The sequence below is a fragment of the Paralichthys olivaceus genome, chromosome 13 (assembly GCF_024713975.1).
Source record: "Paralichthys olivaceus isolate ysfri-2021 chromosome 13, ASM2471397v2, whole genome shotgun sequence".
Classification (NCBI taxonomy): Eukaryota; Metazoa; Chordata; class Actinopteri; order Pleuronectiformes; family Paralichthyidae; genus Paralichthys; species Paralichthys olivaceus.
Window position 1 is genome coordinate 3493537 of NC_091105.1, and position 20708 is coordinate 3514244.

General features: G+C 44.3%; 1 protein-coding gene across 1 annotated transcript; it reads right to left on the minus strand.

Moving 5' to 3' along the window:
- Nucleotides 1-1261: 1261 nt before the first annotated feature.
- On the minus strand, nucleotides 1262-10604 carry meox2a (mesenchyme homeobox 2a). Its single transcript, XM_020109650.2, has 3 exons — nucleotides 9108-10604; nucleotides 4788-4960; nucleotides 1262-2203 (listed from the first exon to the last, which is right to left on the minus strand). Exons 1-3 carry the CDS (start codon nucleotides 9676-9678, stop codon nucleotides 1985-1987), a joined length of 963 nt encoding a protein of 320 aa, XP_019965209.1. The 5' UTR covers nucleotides 9679-10604; the 3' UTR covers nucleotides 1262-1984.
- Between the last annotated feature and the right edge of the window lie 10104 nt (nucleotides 10605-20708).

A 20708-nucleotide genomic window follows, 5' to 3' on the forward strand; every position in this document is an offset into this window, starting at 1 on the left:
ATGCTCATTAAAGCGTGAAGCACCTCGGAGCTTTTAGATTTTCATAATCCAGACCAAGAGGAGACAAGCTGAAAGGTTTCTTCTCACCAGTTGTTGTCTGCAATTACCAACACAAAATATGAGGAAAGTCCAAGATATTTGTTTTAATCTTCTGACTTTTTATTATATTGTTTTATAATTACAGAACCTGTAGTTTACAGTTGTGACTGGAAAGCTCTCCAGACCGAGTGTGTGTACTCGTATTTCTGTTCCCAACAATATTAAAATGTTTATCTTCGCTCCTCGTGTTTATCTATTGGAGAGAAGGAGATGGTCATGATTTATTATCATTGTAAGATCGATTCCAAAGAGATTACTACAAATAACCAGGTGCTGATTGGTCGGAGGACAATGAAATGAAAACAGCTTGTCAGATTTTGACCTGGTTCACAGCGGTACGACATTATTCTGTTGGTAGAAGCTTTTGAGTAAGTATTTGTAGCGTGATTTCTATTTACTTCACATGTGTTGTTAAATTGAATTCATCTATTTACACGTTTATCAAAGTTGTGGTGTGTTGAGCTCTCGCGGCCGCCTTACAGCCCAAACCTGATTTAACACTAGCATTGTGTTTTAATGGGAACGTCATGTGACTGTGACCTGCGACCAGAGGATAACGCCTTGTGATCATGCAGTTAAGATACCATAGAATCATGAGACGTGTTAAAAAAAAAATCATTATAGTCCACAAATCAAAAGTTTCAATCCAAATCTACTAGTTTATAATCTGTGGGATTTTTCATTGTGTAAAAAGTTAGATGATTCAGTACTGGGGGGAGAGGTGAGTGTCCTCAATACTTGTGAATACTTTCACAGTTGCAATGTAGAAAAAGAAAGGATCACATTCATCCCATGGATTTGCTTCAGGGGAAAGAAGCAAAAAAAAAAAAAAAAACCAAGACAAGCCGCACATGTCATGTGAGGTGCCCCTCTCCACAAATTAGAATGCACAATCACAATGTGGTGAAAGACGAGATCCACTCGTGAAATTATTTTCAACTGGATTCTGTAACGGAATCTGATCCTTTTGCGGGTTCGCTCCCTGAGTCTTGGCAGCAATCGTGACCTTACCCTGAGGCAAAGGTGAAGTTAGCACGCAACGCCGTCACCGGCTTTCTACGCTCACTGCAAATGTTTAATTCATTTCAGCTTCGCTGCCCCTCACACAAATCCATCGGCCCGGATTCCCATGGACGTGCACACGGAATGAAATCATAAGAAATTCCATTTACCACTGGTTAAATTTTATTCAATTTGCAACTGTCACTGAAAAGATTTAATAATTATTTCAGTTTTCAGGTTTGTTTACAAAATGTCATCACGAGGCAGAAAAGTGTCGACTAAAGAACCGTCAGTGTTTATTACTGCGTGAGCTGAACAGTGTGGCTATAAAACTACTGTTAAGACAATACTGAGAAGTATTTACAGATCATTTATATTAGCTCGGCAAATTTCATCTCCCGATACTTGATTTGATCAATTACATCGTACTTTACATTTTTATACAGTAGGAACTGACTGAGGTGCAGACTGTGCGTTCAACAGTGCAAATCAAAGCCGCAGCCTGCGTCTCTCACAGCACGCAACATGGAATGTTTACAACACTTTGACTAGATATGATTTCCCAAATGTCCCGTTTAGTGAATTTCTGTAACTAAAACATCACGTTTTCATATTTTTTTTATAAAGTAAAACTTATAACCAATGTTCTTTTTTTTTTATATATAATTCACCATCTTGCCTTCACGTGCTCAGTTCTTGAAATATACATTTTGCCTGCGTGATGACCGTATTCTCCGACACACGTCATTCGTCTGTACATTTGTACACTTGTTTAGCATCGTTGTATGACGATGGCAGATCAGCAAACAGCAGTCCCGCTAGGGACAGTCCTGAGGCAGAGGCGGGGCCTGTACTCGGAGGAGGAGAGGGAGGGCGGGGTGCATCATAAGTGGGCGTGCTCGGAGCTCTGGTCGCTGTCGTGACTGTCCTCATTGGCTAAGGAGTCCGTCGAGTGGTGGAGCGCTGCGATGCCGGAGAACTCAGACGGCAGCAAAGTTCCCTTTTTCACGTTCACCAGTTCTTTCTCTCGAGCTGCTGCCCCCTGCTGGCCGCCCTTCACCCTTTTCCACTTCATCCTCCTGTTCTGGAACCACACCTTCACCTGCGGGTCAGAGGGCACAGAGCAAAAGTCAGATGCACGGGTTGTGAGCGGCGACACAAACAGTCACAGAAGTAATCAAGAAGCAACGATGAAGCTTCACTGCTTCACACAAACTTTCAGTTTGGCAGCTACTTCTCCTGCAGCAATTATGTGCACACGTTCTGTTCCATCTGCCACTTGGCGTCTACCTGTTTTTCCCTGACTCAACAGCCTCGGCCGTATTTGCGTCTCTCAGACTGATGATTAAGCTGTTGCTTAAAACGGTTTGCACGTCAAGTAGCAGCAGAGGCTCCTGGAGTGTTGACACATGCGCCTGAGGGGAGGGGAGGGAGAGGAGGGAGACCGAGCTCACCCCCCTGTCACGCAGGGTGAGGTGGGTTTATTTTTGGGGGAGCGTTGGTCCGAGGGGGCCCAAGCGCTCACTTGGACAGGAAGTTAGTTGAAAGCACAAACGTTTGTCTTGCGCATCAGGGGCGTACGCCGGGCCGAGCGTCACCTCGGATTCTTTACAAGCCTTTGGGCCTTTTCTGGAAGCAGCGGGGGGGGGGGACTCCGGCAAACGATCACTGATTTGTGACAAGCTCTGATGTCAAACCGAACATGTGATCCTCCCGTTAAATCACAACATCACATCCTAAGACTCCTGACCTCTGTGCTGGTTAGCACCTGAAGGTTTGGGTTGTTTTGAAACGGGTCTTTTAATTATCCTCGGAGAAACAGCAGCTGGATTAAAACTGGGTTACATCAGGTGAAAGACGTCATGAAGTTTTCACAGCTCGTTAGTGAGTACTTTCTGCTGACAGTAGTTATATGTAATTCAAAGGTTTAACAAAATTCTGCCTGGTTTTGATTGAGATATTTATTAATCTGAAAACGTGTGCTTACTTGGAAAACTTCAATTCCTTTTTCCTTTCCTATTCTGGCTTTAACTCTAAAAGCTACAGCAAGCGAGGCTCTGCAGCTCCACCTCTGCCATCTTTGAATCTGCTCCAGTTTTCACGGCCTGCGGATCCATTAAACATCCAGCAGATTCCTCCAAACAGCTCATACGGCGTAAATCAAGCGCCGTGCACCACCGATTGTAACGCCAATATTTACCTCGCTATCTCCCGCTGTGTATTTTCCGCGACAAAAGCTGAGGTCACACACAACTTGCGGTGCATGAGCCGCACGCATTTCACGCACGTTTTGTGCCGCTTGCTGCCAAGGCAGGATTTATCGCAGCGGTCTGGGAGACGGTTGAAGTGGAACGAAGGTGTCTGCGCTGACTGGAGTTATGTGGAGGTTTTTTTGTGATGCTGAGCGAAAGCAGAGGTTTTTTTCTTACACACTCGGTGTATTTATCACTCTTCATGTCAGTTTCTAGCTTCTTGCAAACTGATGAGTTCGCTCCTAAATGTGACAGAGAAGGTTTTACAGCTCACTTTAGTTTGAGAGGACGTTAAAATGCACCTGCAGATGATTTCAGTCACTGGGAAACTCAGCATCGAACCACCAGTGGATGTCCTGTGCAGTTTTATCAAGCGAGGCCCCGATGATAACACTGGAGCCAAATCAATATATCGCTTGGATGATAATATCGGCCGATACGAGTTCATTTAAATCAGGGATTTTCTCTTTATCGACGCTTTATTAGATTAAAGTCAAGACTGTTTTTTTGCTGCACTTAAATGTTTTTTTATATTGTTTAATTTGTCCTTCTAGTTAAGCTCTTAATTTCTATTTTATGTCCCTTTCTTTCATATGGCCTTGGAACTTTCTGACAGGCCGACGTTTTAATAAGGCATTACAGGAAAAGCAGGTAGAACTAACAGCATTAATCATGGCTCTGTTCCATTCTGGTGTCCCAGTCAATGCACAATAAAACGTCTGGGCCCCAGAGCTAAATGGAATGGTGCCACTGGTGATGTTATTAGCTGCACAAATCAAATCGTCTACTAGAGTTATTATCCTGCATGAGAGGATTCACGTAACTTCATCAGCACTTTTCTGTAGTTTTGTGTGAACTCGATTTACGAAAGCAGGACGTAAATAAATCTGCACAGACACGAGATGTTTGCGCCTCACACAGAAGTGAAGGTTTGAATCTGAGGCTTCACCTGCTCCTGTATCTGATCTGTCCCTTACATCCAATCTTCACTGTATCACGCTGCAGACTATCACCGGCGAGGTGTCAGCTCAGTGACTTACAGCTTCCACTCGGGTGTCAGAGAACAACGGGCTGTACGAGCGTTTCCTTCCCTCCACCACTGCTCTCCTGTTATTTATTTCATGTGCCTGCGTTTTACAGCAACCGGCCCCGACCAACTTTTTTCTCTGCATTGCAAGGGGCAGTGGGCGAGAGGAAGTGACTTGCTAGACAGCACTTCCTTCAGCCCGTCTCCCTGTTTTGACTGTGGCCTGGCTGAAAGAATGGACAGGAACATCTGGAATACAATAGTTCCGTCACACAGCCACATCTGGAGCACAAGCTGAAAAGCCTCGTCGTCGTCCCGAAGCCGCCTCTGTTTTCACAACATGGCATTAATGTTCTAATGTGAGGGCTCAATAGTGTCTGAACCTGAAACCAGCAGCAGGAACGTACTTGTCTCTCAGTGAGGTCGAGATTGACGGCGATCTCGTAGCGTCTTAGTCGGGTTAGGTAGTTGTGGTGGGCGAACTCGGCCTCCAGCTCTCGGATCTGCTCTTTGGTGAACGCCGTCCTCTCCTTCCTGGGCTTGCTGCTCACGTCTGACTTGTAATTCCCGTCCTGGGACTCTGAAACCAAACACCACACAGGTTTCTGTTCCACTCAGGGCAGATTTATGTGCAACACACACACACACACACACACACACACACACACTCGCAAAAAAACTAATGCAAATGTTATGTGGCAGGTGCGAGTCAGCAGGGGAAGAAAAGAGGCAAGGTAAGAGAAACAATGGCAGCTGTCACTCACTCTTTATTGTTCAGTCATTGTTTATGAACACTTTAAGTGACTGGAAGGACTCGCGGGCGGCTGCACATGTGTGAGACTGTGGCAGCTGTGCTCTTACAATAAGCTGACTTTTACAACATGGATTTAATTTGTCTTCGTCTTTAAGGAATCTGCTGCTGCAACTTTATTTCTTAAGATATGAGCCAAAACTGGTGCTGGATTAGTTTCTCCTCTCAAACCTGCAAGAAATATCCCTGTTAGAAACAACTTTCTGTTATTTCCTTTGCACCTCTTGATTCTTCTTCTTTTCTCTGCAGTTTTCAGAAAGCCAGGAAAACAATAACTCCTGGAATCACTATGGGGTTTAAAATTGCAGGAATAGGCCTAAAAAAACTTGCTAAATAAAATGTTGCCCAGTAATATTTTTAAAAGCATGTCGGGGAAATGTAATGATCCTTTTGATTAAAATAAGAAACTATAAAATAAGTATGTGTGCGTAACAAATATAAGAAAGGGACTTCTAAAAGAAAATATGAGAAATGTATACGTAAATAAAAACTAAATTAAATCCATAGAAGGTGTCATCTCCACCTTAGCTCATCGCCCTGGAAAATACTTTGTTTTTGTATTTCCCCAGACTCTCTGAAAACACGTACAGTTCATTTATCCTCCCAAACTTTCCTATTGTGTGCAGACTTTGCGGTTTTTCTCTGTTGGACACCGCTCACGTTGCACTTGAAGGGAACAGTGATTGCATGCAAATTCATCAGCAGCTCTGTTCTGCAGCGTGTGTTAATCCAGCGGCGCCTGCGTCAAGCCAAACTGTAAATAGTCCTGCAGCTCTCGGCCAGACGCAGAAACGGTACAAAGCCACGTCACAGGAGAAACCATCACTCCACCAAAGATCTCCCCCTCGGACCGGAGGGACCCCGCTTTGTTCTGTTTCTCTGCCAGAAAGTGGATCTTCCTTCTAATTAACTGTGTGTTTTTTTCCAGAGCAAAATTACTCCCTTGGGATGCTGAGGAGAAGATGAGGGTAAACTGAAACTGCTCTACAAAAGTTATATTTGTAAAAGCACAGTTTAAGAGCAGAGGACAAACAAAAACAGATATATAAACTGCAAGAATTCCCACATCAACTTGATGAAATGAAACAGATCATTGCTTGACCCGCAGCCTGTGTCCGGCTCCCCCCCCTTGACCTTGCCTCTCCCTCCCTGTAATTTCAACCCGAGCGCTGCAAACAGTGTGTGGCTGATTGATGCAGGGCCTCAGACGTATTTATCCGCTCGCTCTCTGGTAAACACAGACATTGTGTAAAGAGAAATAAAAGAATAACACAGCCAGCTGCTTCAGACCAGCAGGCCTGGAGTTAAAACCAGCAGCGGGCTTTTATGACACGGCCACGACACCGCAGCAATTAGGTCCCCGCCGTAACTTTCATCTCCCCACAAGAAAGGGAGGAACAATATGAGAAAAATACGTGCACGCAGACAGTGCACGTCGTTTAGGAACAGAACTCAGAGCAGGAAGGGCCCTCGCAAAAAATTATATCGACGATTTTTCCGATTGTTTTTCTTGTGTTGAAAAATTAGCTGGTGGTTACTCTCCGTCTGTGTTTAACTTCACAGCAGCACATTAAGAACCAAGTGAAATGCATCAACACATCCGTAGTGTTTTTCTAAAACTAGATTTGGCCGCCAGCGAGAAGCTTTCAGCACCTCACGCCTCCTTTTTTTACAACACCGCCTCAACAAAATAAGACCTTAAGCACCTTTTATTGTTCCACACAGAGAATCTAGTAACTTTTTAAAGAACGACCACTCCCTTGACGGCTCTAGTCGACGCAAATATAACCCAGAAACCCTGCGAGCAGACACTCTACAGGCTCCGCTGCTCGCCCACAAAAAAAAAATCAACAGGTTCCCCAGAAACCAGACACCCAAAATACCGAGGAGGTGGCTCATGTCATTAACCAACCCTGTGGCCTTCCTCGAGGAAACAATCACAACCGAGTATTAGAGGCAGAAATCTGAGACGCTTAATATTCGAGCAAAACGACGGTAAACCCAGTATGGAAATGAGCTATCGGGTTTTGTTATTATTTCTGAATCTAAATTCAGGTTTCGCTCAAGTTCCTGGTCCAGATGGTGAAACCTAATCAGGGCTGTATCATGCGACTGGCAGCGGTGTGATATTTAGACAGCTGATCGAGTCAGCAACCTAGTTAGCCTCAATAATCAACGTGATTGGTGTCAGCGTGCAGGAGAGGAGGCACAGCTCATGTAATGAGTATGCAGGAACTATTGTTACAGGGGAAGTGGGATTTAGAAGCCGAGGCTCGGTTTCCCAAGTGATTTGACAAAGCAGGGCAGGAAATAGGAGGTGGTGTGTTGAATCTGTGGAGTGAACATATTGTTGCAACAATTTGCATGTGGATAAAATGACACTGAGCACAAACAGAAAAGTGTAGAGTCAACATCTGGAGTTCCTCTTAAAATCTGAGTATCAATGATTTTGACCTGCTTTTTCTAATATTTGACACTTTATATTATTTTCTAACCTAAATTATTACAAACACACACGCTTCCCTGCGGTGACCCGAACACCCGATGAGTCGCACGAGTCTGTGGTTGCGTGCAGGTGACGCTCAGAGGCCTTTAAAAGGCTGCAGGATCGCCGCTGACGGCCCCGCGGTCCTCAAATGGACAGAGGGAGCGGTGAGCGCACTTTCCCTGGAAAACTAAGAACTCTCGCTAATATCACGTTCCCTGCGAGAACTCCTGTGACCCGACCCCAGCGGTTTGTCACGTTGTGATTGATTATTGTGGTGAAGGCAAAGTTGTAAATGTGCTGCAGGTCAACATGGAGGTGTAACCTGTTTGAGTACACTCCTGAAAAAGAAGGGTTTCCTCTTGTTATATTTTGTGTGTAGAATTAATAATACACAGGTTAAATAATTCTGTTTGTTCCTGTGTTGAGCCGTTAAACCAGCTGCTCTATTTGTGGATTATCTTTGAAAACGGGCCAGGGATTATAAAGATTAAGGTCAGAACAACTCCGGCCACCTTCAATTGTAAAGTCACAAATTTTCTAACAAGTGGCTTCGACACAACTGTGCAGTTTCTGTCCTGTGTCCGATAAACAGTTTGTCTTTAGATTATATCTGTGAAATTAAAACCGTGTAATAAATGTCTCTGACCTTTAAATTTAAATCCATTAATTTGAGTTAAATAATTCTTCTTCCATGAAACAAGTATTATAAACTCCACATTTACGCCTCTTTAATGTTAAATGGGTTAATTGAGCTGATTTTGTAAAATGTGACAAACTGATTAATTCTTTTTCTCATTCTTTCGTTTTAGTTTTAGACCTGACGTGATTTAATTCGACCGCACTGATTTAGACAGTGGGGGTGTTTAGTGCGTCGCGAGGCGCCGGTGAAGTCTTTTACAATCCATGACATTAATTCTTTACTGTGCGCCTCATTCTCTGCCCCGTGAAGAGTGTCGCAACAAACCAGATGTGATTTTTTTTTTTTTTTTAAAAACAAAGCATGCCAGGACAGTCAGATGAGCCCACACGGTTCTGATGTGCGTTGGTTGCATGCTTCAGTCCGTCTGCATCCCGCTCCCTCTGCTTCAGCCAACACCTACAAACTGCTTTTCAGATAGTTCTGTGTTTATCTATCACAGCTGTGGACGATCTGCACAGTTATGTGCTGCAGAGAGATTTTGAATGACATGTACAGATGTGTGTGTTGTTCTTGAGCTCTGCTTGGAATTTTTTTCTCACGCTGATATTTATATGATGATGTTTATGTAACAGACTCGGGCTTGAACAAAGACACGCTGGACGTGGTATAAATAATATTAGCAGGAAAAAATGTCAGAGGAATAAAATCTCCTCCCTCAGGATTGTTCCAGTTTTTCACTCTTGGAGTAAAAACTGAAGTAAAATAACGCTGATCTGAGTTGCTCTTACCTGAACTGTCACTTTTCCTCTTGCTGTTCCTCTTCTCGGCCTCAGCAGGTGACAGAGTCTGTCTGCCAAAGTCTGCAGGCACACAGGAGGCCCCTGTGGGGGTGCTGCCACTGCCCAGACTGGGGGTGCTGGCACACATGCTGGGCCCACCAGGGTGGCCCAGGTCTGGGGGTGTGGGCCCGCTGTCGTGGGACGAGAGGGAGTGCGGGTGGCAAAGGTTGTGGCGCGTGGGGCCGCCAGGTGAAGGCATCTGTGGGACATGCCAAGATGCATGGTGCTGAGGCGGTAGGTGATGCTGATGGGAGGGCAGGTGGCCGCGGTGTGGGTGTGGGTGGGGATGGTGGTGGTGGTGGTGCTGCCCGGGAAACAGGCCGTCGTCGACCGGGTAGCTGGAGATGATGCAGGGCGCCGGTGAGGAGGTGGAGGAGGAGGAGGACGAAGAGGCCAGGTCAGGGTAGGAGACGTGGTCCGAGCGTCCGTGCAGAGTCAGGGGAGACTGGGTGAAGGCGGGATGAAGGGCCTGTGCCGGGGCGTGGGGGCTCCGCAGGCAACCGAACAGCGTGTGATCCATCGCATGCAAACACACACGGCCCTCCGGGAAAGGTGAGAGGGGCAAGTGGAAAAGGGTGAAGTTACTAAAGCAACCAAAAAAAAACCAAGAAAGATCACCAGCACATATCCAAGATGCTTCACAAGTCTCCTCTTAACAAACCCAGAAAAGTTTTTCCGTGAGTTAAAAAAACAAAATTCAAATAGTCAAAGTAGAAAGTATTTTGAAGCGGGTGTCCTGTGGTAATCCGGTTGCCAGGCTGTGCGGGATAAACACCAGGATAAAGCTGCAGCAGAGCCTCTCGGATGTCGGGAGGAACAGGGCACTGGAGCTCGAGGCTGGGAGCAGAAGGAGGTTCCTAGGAACTGCAGAACGAGGGGAGCCGGCGGAGGGGATGTTATAAATAGGGTGTAACGTGAGAGGGAGGCTGGGTCACAGACTGCATACGCGCTACTGACCACATACATATGATCACCCTCCAAAAAGCACAGCACAATAAATCTGCACTATTAAAATGGCTGAGCCTCAGGAAAGAAGGCAATTTATTTTGGACTTGGATGTGACCTCCGGTGGCCATCTTTTTTCCCCCTGCAAGAAGAAAACAGCCTTAATGGTTCATGGGTGTGGCTGGAGGGGGGGAGGAGGGGGCGAGGGAGTGTGGAGAGAGCGAGGGCACGAGGTGTCAGAGGTTAACTCAGCATGTCACCCCGACTCTGTCAGCGCTGACCCCGTTAAACAAACTTAGTCCCGTGACAACTTGTTGCTTCGGTCACTGGTTTGAGTCCCGTGATGGTAGAGACGTCTGTGTCTGCTGCTTTAAAGAGAATATGAAAAGTTTAATTCCAAAATAACAGGGAACTAAAGAGCGTCACTTTAAAGTCGCCTTAAATTCAACCAGCTGCTCCAAATCTCACACACTCAGATATTTGTCGACTGAAGTTTGTCGTCAATCATAAAATATTCTGAAAATGTCACAAAAAAAAAACGCCACAACTGAATGTGAAAAAATAAAAATCCTGGATACGCCCCTTTGTCAGTATCCGCACCAAAACTTCAGGAGTTCTTCTTGGCCCATGTTTGATCCGTCCACCAAGTTTTGTGGAAATCCATCAAGTAGTTTTTGCATAATCCTGCTGACAAACACAGATGAACGAGGTGAAAACACAACTTCCTCGTGAAAGGTAATAAAAACAAATGTAAGAAAATGAGAAAAACCAACCACAGTCCATCTGAAGCAGCCGGTCACTGTGTGAGAACGTTTTTTTTTGGCAGCTTTCATTCTTATTAAACATATTTTTTAATGCATATTTTATTTAAAAAGCCTGACACAGTTTATATAGTTGTTTTAAATTAGTAACAGACCAGTGACCAGAAGGGGAATCCTGGAACTCATTACGAAAAGATAAAATATTTTATCCACAATACATGAAACACTCACGAGACATATCGTCGGCCGTCACGTCAGCGTCTCACGAAATCATAAAAGTCAATTTCTAGAAGTGAAGTGGGAATAAAAACAGGGAACAGGAACCTTTAATGGATTCTTGTGTCGTCTCCACAGCTTCAGCAGAAGTCAGATAAAAATAAAAGGATTCAAAAACAGACAATACAATTCAAAAATGATAAAATCTCGGTTTAGTTCGACAACTTAAAATCTCCTCGTGAGAATTCAGACACCAAAGAGACATTATTTGAAATTTAATAATCACCGGACGCACATAATCCTCCTCACAACAACAACAACAACAACAACAAGACTGCAACACGACCCTCATTCTGAACACTGAGTTGAAAGAGTTTGCGGCACAAACACGAAACAAAGTGAGAATTTACGTCCGTGTCGGAGTCTCCGGGGCTCAGACAGGTTTCACAGATGGACGGTCACAATAACTCCGAGCTCTGGGGAAGTGACTGGACGACACAGGCTGTGCCACAGGCGCTGCGGGGCCGCCTGAGAAAGGAAATTAATTCCTCTTTGAGGGAAAATGACTTTAGCAGATTTAGCACGGCCTGTTGTCCGCCCCCCCGCCTCCGCCACCACCAGTCCCTCCAAAACGTCTGAAGGCAGCAGAGGCAGCGCAGCCGAGGGAAAAAAGCACCTTAGGTGAGCGAGTGTCAAACTCTTCTACTGTTTATCTTACAAATTAAGGCTATTAGCAGGTTAGCGGAGGCTTTATATTTGCTCAGGGCCTCCAGCAGGTATTAATACACACGTGTTTCCAATCCTGTCGCGGCAGCGAGGGCCGGTGGCGTCGGCGTTTTTTTTGGGGAATCTTCCGCCCTCCTGGGGAAGTTGAGTCAAAATCTCCCACTGTGTGAGAGCGTGTTTGTGTGAATAGGATTAGACTAAATACAGTATCAGGTCTGTGCTGGGCTTTCACTGTGAAAATATGAGGCCTCACCACTTTCAGCTCGTCCAGGTCGGATTTTATTTTCATGAAACTCGAAGATAATTCGATTTTCCATATATTCTTTCCTTCCAACAGCTCCTCATCCAGAAATAAGTACCAGGTAGTTTGCATTGACAGACTTCTTCTGTGTCGTGATGGTGTGAATGTTGACAATAACGAATATTGGTCCAAAGCATCACCGTCACAACAACCTGAAGCCACCGCCAGGAGAACATGTATGTTGATAACCCTGCTATGTGACGACACGCGGAACGAGGAGGAGAATAAAAAGAGGTAATTAAGACGAGAAGGTGCAGCTGTCGGAGTCAGCGGAAAGACAAGGCCGCTGACCTCGATGTGTTTGTGACGCCCGTTCGAGGCCGGGGAGGTCGACAGGAGCGGCGAAGGTACAGACCTGCTGCTCAACCTGTGGCTGTCAGTCACACACACGCCGGACGGATTACAGCACAACACAGCTCGGTGCTGCTCTCACCAAAAACAAACACGCAACCGCCACTTTAGCCCGTTTCTCACATGAGTTCACAGCTAACGTGGTCATTTGCTGCGTGTTTCGGGGTTTGGCCTTCATTGGAAAATGAGCAGCCTCCGCTCCTGGATAGAGTTTTGCCTCCTCTGCAGAAATGTGACACTGGCACAACAGCGATGAGAGCGGCCGGCTTTAACTGAGATCAATCAAAAGATGAGGTCGTAGAGAAGAAGTGTGGCCTCTGCAGTCATGACGTCTTTAAATAATACTTTAAATGCAATTTAATTCTCACTTATAAACACGTCGCAAAGGGTTTGTCAGACACTGTGTTCGTCACCGTCCTCAAGAAGGTCTTCCATATTTATTTATATTTTAATATTCCAAATGTAAAGTGATGTTTTCGTCTGCTTTTACTTGCAGGATTACACAAAAACTACTGAGTGTTTTATCATGAAACTTCAGTGAAATGATGTGTTATGGCTCAGGGAGGAAATTGTTGGTGCAGATCCAGATCAGGGGGCAGATCTGGGATTTTTTTTTTTTTTAACCATTTTCTTTAACATTGTGAAATATTTATTTTTTTTCCAGGGATTTCTCAGAGAATAATTCACGATGACACAAACACGACATGTTTAAGAGAGTGATCTTTATGATCTAGTGAATTTAAATGTGGTATCAGTTCCTGTTGGGCCTCGACGGAGGTATGAGCTCTACCGAGCGACACTCTGGTTTTGTTGACGTGCTCGGTTACACACGACACCTACAGCTCCTCTGTCCGTCACTTCTGACTCTCTCCGAGGTTTCTGTGGTTTTCTCCACTGTAAAAAGTTTTTCCTCCCTCTAGTCAAAGGTTAGCGTCAGAGGATGTCAGAGATTTTTCAGCCCTATAAGGCAAATTGTGATTTTTGTGAATACGGGCTATAAATATAAGAGACAGATTTGACTGATCTGTTCTTCTGTGTGTGAGGAGTCTGCTGCATAAAGAGGCAATGAAGGATATTAAAGTAAAACTGATATAATCATAAAAAATACGTCTTCAGGGGAGAAAATATCGTTGTATAACACAACTTCATCGGTGTTTCATGAACCACTTGTCACATGTTTGAATGCTGCATGACCTCCAGTGTCTTCAACAAACAGAATGAATGAAACTGATTAATAACAATTGTGAAAACTAATTGCAAAATTATAATAAGTTTCAAGTCTCAGCGTTGTATTGACTGAATTAAATTATATATTAAAAATGTAACTGCAACACTTTCCAGCCCTGAACATGCTTCAATGCAGCAAACTTTGATGTCGCTCTCGACTTTACAGTTTAACACATGAAGAAAACCAAGTGTGTGTGTGTGTGTGAGAGAGACGTTCTCCCTCTCTAAGAAAATTCTCGTGCTAATATGGAAAGTTTTCTCAGCGTTTAAGAGTAAGTGAGCGTCTCTGGATAAATGGATCCTTCAGTCGAGTGCAGTCAAATTAGAGATGATGAGTTTTGTAGCAGCTGTTAATTTAATGCATCCAAAATGAGACGATTTGAAGAATAACAAATGTTATTTTTGTAAAGTTAAGAGCCGACACGTCTTTTGACTGGTTCGAAGTTGAAGGAAAAATCTGACGTCCGCGGTTGATGACAGGAACATTTGAATTAAATGATTTCCGATATCATCTTTAGTGATTGTTTGAGTCATTTTATAAAATATGAAAGAAAAATATTGCAAACAAAAATTCCTTGACTGAAAAAAAAAAAAAAGCAGTTTACTGTTTTGTCACACTCATTAAATCAAACATTTCAAAGTTGTGATTCTTGCTGACAGAGTTAGTTTATCTCTGCTTCACATCAGCTTCAGATGTTTCACATGTTTCCTCGGTTTGATCCTGCGACTAATCACAGCGACACTGTTGCAGTTGTGGAGATGAACATCTGCGGGCGGCGTGGAAACTGTCGCCGCCGCTCGTTTCCTTTCAGACTTCAGCTGATTTACAGCAGCAGTCGGGAACATTGTCCGTGCGGACGAGAGCAGGATGTAGGTGATATATGACAAAGTGAGACAGTAAATGTTGTTTACAGGAGGGGAGCAGCAGCGGCGCTCGGAGTGACAGCACGACGGCATAAAGGAAAACGTCCTCAGCCTCGGAAGCGTTTATTATTTTTAATCACATTTTCTTTGGCTCGAAATCGAAAAAAAAGTATCTGTGTGTTTGCTGAGTCGCAGTTTGAACCAGAATTATTTAAATTCAGTTTTTTTTTTGTGTTTCTTCTTTAAACTTTTCTAAATGTTTCTGTTCTTCATAATTATAACGTGGAGTCTCTTTCAGAGTCCCCCCTTGTTGTTTAGGAGCTACCACGTTTTAATATTTAACAGAAAAACACCGATATGAACTAATAATTTCCAGACTAAAATCATTAACAGACCAAAAACCAGCTGATTTTCATTTTTAAAAACGTTGACATGTCGGAGATAAAACAGCTCTGATCTGACACCGATCATATCTCTGTGAAAACGTCTGTTTTTCTGGACTAATGAGGTCATTTCACACACTTGCTGCTCTTAGGTGGCCATTTTCTGTGTCTGTAATGGCCGCGGACAGCTGGGGTGACATCATCATCTATAATGGGGGGCGGTTGGAGCCGCCTGGTGTGATGGTTCCCCTCCACCTCCAGCTCCAAGGCGCTGGAGCCGGAGCAGACGTGCGTGATGCTGTGCAGGGCCTCGCACCAAAGTCAGACCACACCTCAAACAGCCCGGGGTCGCCGCACTAAAAACCTCCTATTTAGATCTGGACCGGTTACGAGCGCCAAAACCCAAAAGCGGCACCGGCTCCAGGCAGCCACAGCGCTGCAGGCCCCGTTTCCTCCCAGACTAAATTTGTAAGCGCCCTCCTTCGCTTTCGGCCTCTTTCACACTCCTCGCCATCTTCCAAGAGCGTGGGGGCGGGTGCCAGGCGGCCAACAGCTCCAGACGTCTTGATTTGTGAACGGGGCCATTAGTGACTTTTTATTTGTGCGATTGAGTCGCCCGCCCACAGAGCGCTCAGCCAAACCCGGCTCGCTGGACTTCCTCCTCCACATTCACAACACAGCGTCGGTTCAGTGGCTGCGGAGGAGCTGCGACCACATTGCGTCACTCCAGCGTCGCTCTGATGGTCCAGCTTCAACATGCTGTTCCAATAAGGCAAATCACTCAGAAGAGTGAAGTCAACCTTTTATGATTTAACAGCTTCCTTCTCTCTTTAGGTTCCTGCAGCTTCCTGGACGAGGCCCAGGGAGTTTGTTCTGTTCGGTTACTGTTGAAGGGACGAGCCTGTTCTCGGACTCCGAGCTGGAGAATCTCATCTACGTTTAGTTCAGACACGTGATGAGTCGGTGTTCGATTCACAACCAAGTCTCTGAGAAATTACATCGATACACAAATAATCTGCCACAGCAGCTAGAAGGATCCATCCTTGATGTTAACAATATGAGGACATGTCGTGTATTAATGTCTCTGCTCAGCTACAATGATGATGATGATCACTGACAATGTTTTTTAATTATTTTCTCCAATTACATCTGCTCCAGTCGACTACAACATTAACTTTGTATTGACATTATAAATACTAATGTTGTGCTGCTGCTGTTTTTAATCATATAAATATATATATATTATATACATATATATATATATAGACTTTTTCGATTAAACATGGTTTTGTTACAGACTGCTTGGGGGGGGGGGGGGTGTCTTGTGTTTGACATCTCACTCACTTGTCTGTTGACGGGAAAATGTTCATCCTCTCTGAGGCAGAAGAACCGAACACGTGTTTATTTCAGCTCGACCGCCACACTTCACTCTACGTGTAAAACCTCCAAGATCACTGGTATTTATTTGTTTATAACTATAGATTATTTTATATTAATTATATAATGATAATGACTCCTCTTCTCAGTTTGCATCTATAGGGAAACAGTGTCATAGGCGTTGATTTCTGTCTTCTGCTGTTTTATGTTTTGTTTCCGTGCAAATAATGTTTCTGTATTTATAGTACTATTTTAGAAAATGTTTGCTAAGAGCAGAAGTTTAGAATCTGGTGACAAGACACAAACAAACCACAACGCAGACACAAACCTGAGAGCGACAATCTGCGATAAATCCAAAGTGACAAAGTGAACATGAATCCACAATTTGCTTCGCTCTGATGTGAATCTGCGGCTCAATAAATATACTTTTATTCTTTATCATTAAAGACAAACTTGTATTAAAGCTGCAGGTTGAAGGAGGAGTTATGGAGTTAAGATAATTCTCTGCTTTCTGTGATTTGTTGCATCGTGTGAAGCTTCACTGTGTTTGTTCGGTCACATGTTGATCTGCTCGTTGTCTGGAAAAGGTTTTTGAGGAACACTGCGACGACCGACTGCAGCAGCAGCAACATTTGTAAATGAAACTCCTGCTCCAGCCTCTGCTGCTCTGCAACACTGTGACCTGAGCACCTGAAGGTGCCGCGGCTCTGAGGTCACAGGAGGTGCAGCGTGCAGCAGGAGAACAGGGACCTCTACTGGCAGGTGATGAAAGAGGAGCGTGTGAACAGCTGTGATGGTGAAACTCGTGATTCTGAACAACACTGCTCTGATTAATGTCGTGTTGCGTGTGACCTGTGAGATTCTGCAGAATCTGGATGATTGATAAAGATAGTTTGAGGAGTGAACAGGATGTTTGTAAATGGCTCTGATGATGGTAAATGTTTTGTTTAATAATTTGATCAAAAAAGAACATTGATGGTAAAAAGGTTTTATCTCACATACATCAACTTTTCTAAAATTAGAAAAGCAGCGTTCAAGTTGAGTCATTTCTGGCGTTGGAGGCGACTTGTGTGACCTCAGTGGGTTGAGAACTTGGTCTCCTGCCATGAACGACAACAGAGGATCACCTCCGGGAAATGGGCAGAAGCTCCGCGGGCCAATTTCCTGAGGAACCCAGATTTACTGCAAGTCCACCAGACATGAATTATTTAATCGCATTCCCTACAAGAATAAATAAGACTTGAAGTAACAGAAATAAATGTTATTTCGGTCTGGTCCAACACTGAAACTGTCAGATGCTGTACGTGCAGTTGGGTTTCCACTAAGTTTAAATGCAGCAGTAGAAAGAATTAACTTAAATAATAGAAGTAAACACAACACGTACACAGAATGAGGAAGTTTTGTTTCCACCTCTGGGCCAAGAAAGAGCAGATCATGAAATGATCTTTCAGCTCATTGTGAGACGTTTATTTTCATTTTCACAATTATTACAGAGAAAAAAAATCTGTGATATCAAGGGAACTGATATGTTTGAGTGTGGGTGATTTGTTGCAGCTTGATTGGCTCGATGGGAACTGGCTCTGGAGGAGTATGAGCTCTGGTGTGTGACACTCTAGTTTGTTGAGTGGTTTGTTTTTCAGCAGGATTACGCAAAAACTGCTGAAACCAATTTTCCTTCAACCAGGTGGTCAGAAGCGTGGGGCTGGGAAACAACTCACTCCTTTTCAGTTTCTCCAACATTGCATCATTATGCTTTTGTCAAAATTTCATTCATCCATGATTGATGACAACTTAATAATTAGTTACCAGACCACTTCCTCTTTCCTTTTTTCTAAAGGTTACATAAGAGCCAGACAGTTTAGGATTGTTTCCACCTTGGCCGAGGTAACTAACACAGCACATGCCTCAAGTTTGAAGTGGCAGAAAAAACTTTTAACCATTTTACCAAAAACTATGTGAGCCACTTTTTCTTTACTCATTTCCTTTCCCTTCTCAGAGATGAAAATTCCTCGCCCCCATAAGTTTACATCACAGATCGTTTCCTTCTAACTCCACGTTTGAATCTGCCATTTGCTTGACATTTATCTGCCTGCAAATAAACAGCACGTCTCCCCAGCAGCTCTGGAGTCGTTATTGCCGCACGCTGTCAGTCAGATTTAGCTCTTGCCCAATAGAAACCCGCCGACCTCTGCATACTTTGCACTCAGCGGGGTCACCGGCCTCGCCTCCGGGGAGCCGTTCTGCTCTGCGTCTCCTCTCACGCTGGGAAGTGGAGCTCCCGAGCATTTCCCCCGACTGTGATCCACAACAATCCCATGTCGTCGCCCAGTCAGGAGGCCGGAGCGACTGTTCTTTGGGTTGTGTGGACATGACGCATGGCCGGGACAATGGGAGGATGCAGAGGCACGCTGTATGGATGAAATACCCTCTTTTGTCATGACGACAGGGTGAGATGGGTCGTTATATGGCGCACTGTTGATTTCCTGAATTTTTATGTTTTGACACCTAAAGCCAGCTGAGGGCCCCTCCGTGTTTTGCCTTGTTAAAATGATGGGACGCTGCATAAAAGAACCCAAAATATGGAGCTGTGACCCTGATAATATATAAAATGTGTTGCCTGTGGAGCAGATCCTCAGAGAGTCACGCTATAAACTGCCCCGAAGCCCAGCGTTTCTGTTGCCGTGACATCTGTTGAAACCATAGACCCGTTTCCAGCAGGACCCCGTCCCGTCCTGTTTGCAGTTGCCGTGGAGACGGGGCAGTGTGCAGGAGGCGGAGCAGGGTTTGGTCCAAAGCTCGCCGGGACTGAGGAGGAGGCGGCGGTTTGGACGGGATGGACTGCATTCCGTTCCAGGGCTTTCCAGAACATCCCAGGGGCTTCATTAAAACAAAAGGAGGAGGAGGAAGAAGAGGGGGTGGGACTTCCTGTTGGAATGCAACAGACCAACCGTGACCCCAAGGGGGGGTCTGTAATGTTTAACGTGGGCAGAGGGTCCACTACAGTCATATCATGTGCATCCACAATGCAACAGTGTCTTTCCCTCAACACACACCTGCAGTGAAAACCAGGGACCGTTTACACGTGTGGACGTAGAACCCCGGTCTCTAAAGATATCGATGATATTCCGAACTTTACACTCCTGCACAGACTCGTGCAAGATGGCGGCGCCCGTACCTGGGATATTTTGGCTTCACTGTGCACAACAGGAGGAAGCTGAGACACGTCGACAACTTGACAAAGAGAAACCTGTAGTCGGATTAGAAAGTAGATTAAAACCTGATTTGTTCTAAAACTGATTATTGATGAACTGGATTTCAAACTCACCAACTTAAAATGATTCAATGTTGAGAGGCAGAAAGTGAGAGCAGAAGAAAGAGTGAGAGGGGGGAAGAGGACGAGAGCAGCACCTGGATTCCAACACTCAGCATCGCTGCAGCTCATCGTCCAAGAAGAAACAAAGAGGATGTTTGTCTGAAGCAACAGAATCGCTCAGGAACCAGCGTGGACGACAGCCACTTGGATCCCAGATTGTTTTTTCATGAAGCCGGTTCACAGTTCAGTTGTTTTTAGGATTTTAGTTGAGAAAAATAAAAGAAGCTCCCATGCCCGAAAAATAAAAGTGTCCGTTTCATTCACTGCGACCTGACAACATTCAGGTGATGGAGGGAAACGACAGGAAGATAAATAGAGAAGGGGGAAAATTATTTTCACCCCATTGAAGGAAAAATGCACGATTCTAACAGTAATTTAATCAATTTCACAATGAGAATCCAACCTAATGAATCACCGTCACTGTTTATCATACTGACTCAACATCCTCCAGTGGATTAATTAAATCTGCAGGAAAATAATCAGTTTTTTGTTTTTGAAAGAAAACAAATCCACCTTTGGGCAAATAGTTGAAAAAAAAAAAAAAAGTAGATTATTGTGATCTTGGCTTTGGTATCGTCGCTCTATGAGCTGAATAAATAAATGCTGAATAAATAAACTGTATTTTGTGATTCTGACACTGCAGCAATTTGCCAAATGTACAAACAACAGCTGGGGATGTTTTTCATCGACCAAAGATCCTTCGAGGCAAATATCCGAAATACATTGTTCAGTGATGAACATATAAGACGTTACAAACTCTGCATCGCGCCACCGAATGAAAAGAGAGTCGCTGTTTTGAGAGTTAAAAATAGAAACAGGTGTCGTGTGTCAGACGAGTTCACATGAGGAGAAAACACGTATGACGAAGTAAGTGCACGTCAGTTTCATTTACATTTTAAAAACAGAGAGGCAGTGGATGAGTCTGAATGAATTATAAGGAACATTTCTAGTATTTTATTGATTAGGTATTTTTATTTGGAATAACACGTTAGATAAATAACAGCTAATTTTTATCCCAAAGGTTAT

Coding starts and splice junctions, on each gene's coding strand:
- meox2a (XM_020109650.2), bottom strand. CDS start 9,678: ATGGATCACACGCTGTTCGGTTGCCTGCGGAGCCCCCACGCCCCGGCA. Junction 4,961..9,107: donor GAGGAAAAGTGACAGTTCAG/GTAAGAGCAACT, acceptor GTTTGGTTTCAG/AGTCCCAGGACGGGAATTAC. Junction 2,204..4,787: donor TCGACCTCACTGAGAGACAA/GTACGTTCCTGC, acceptor TCTGACCCGCAG/GTGAAGGTGTGGTTCCAGAA.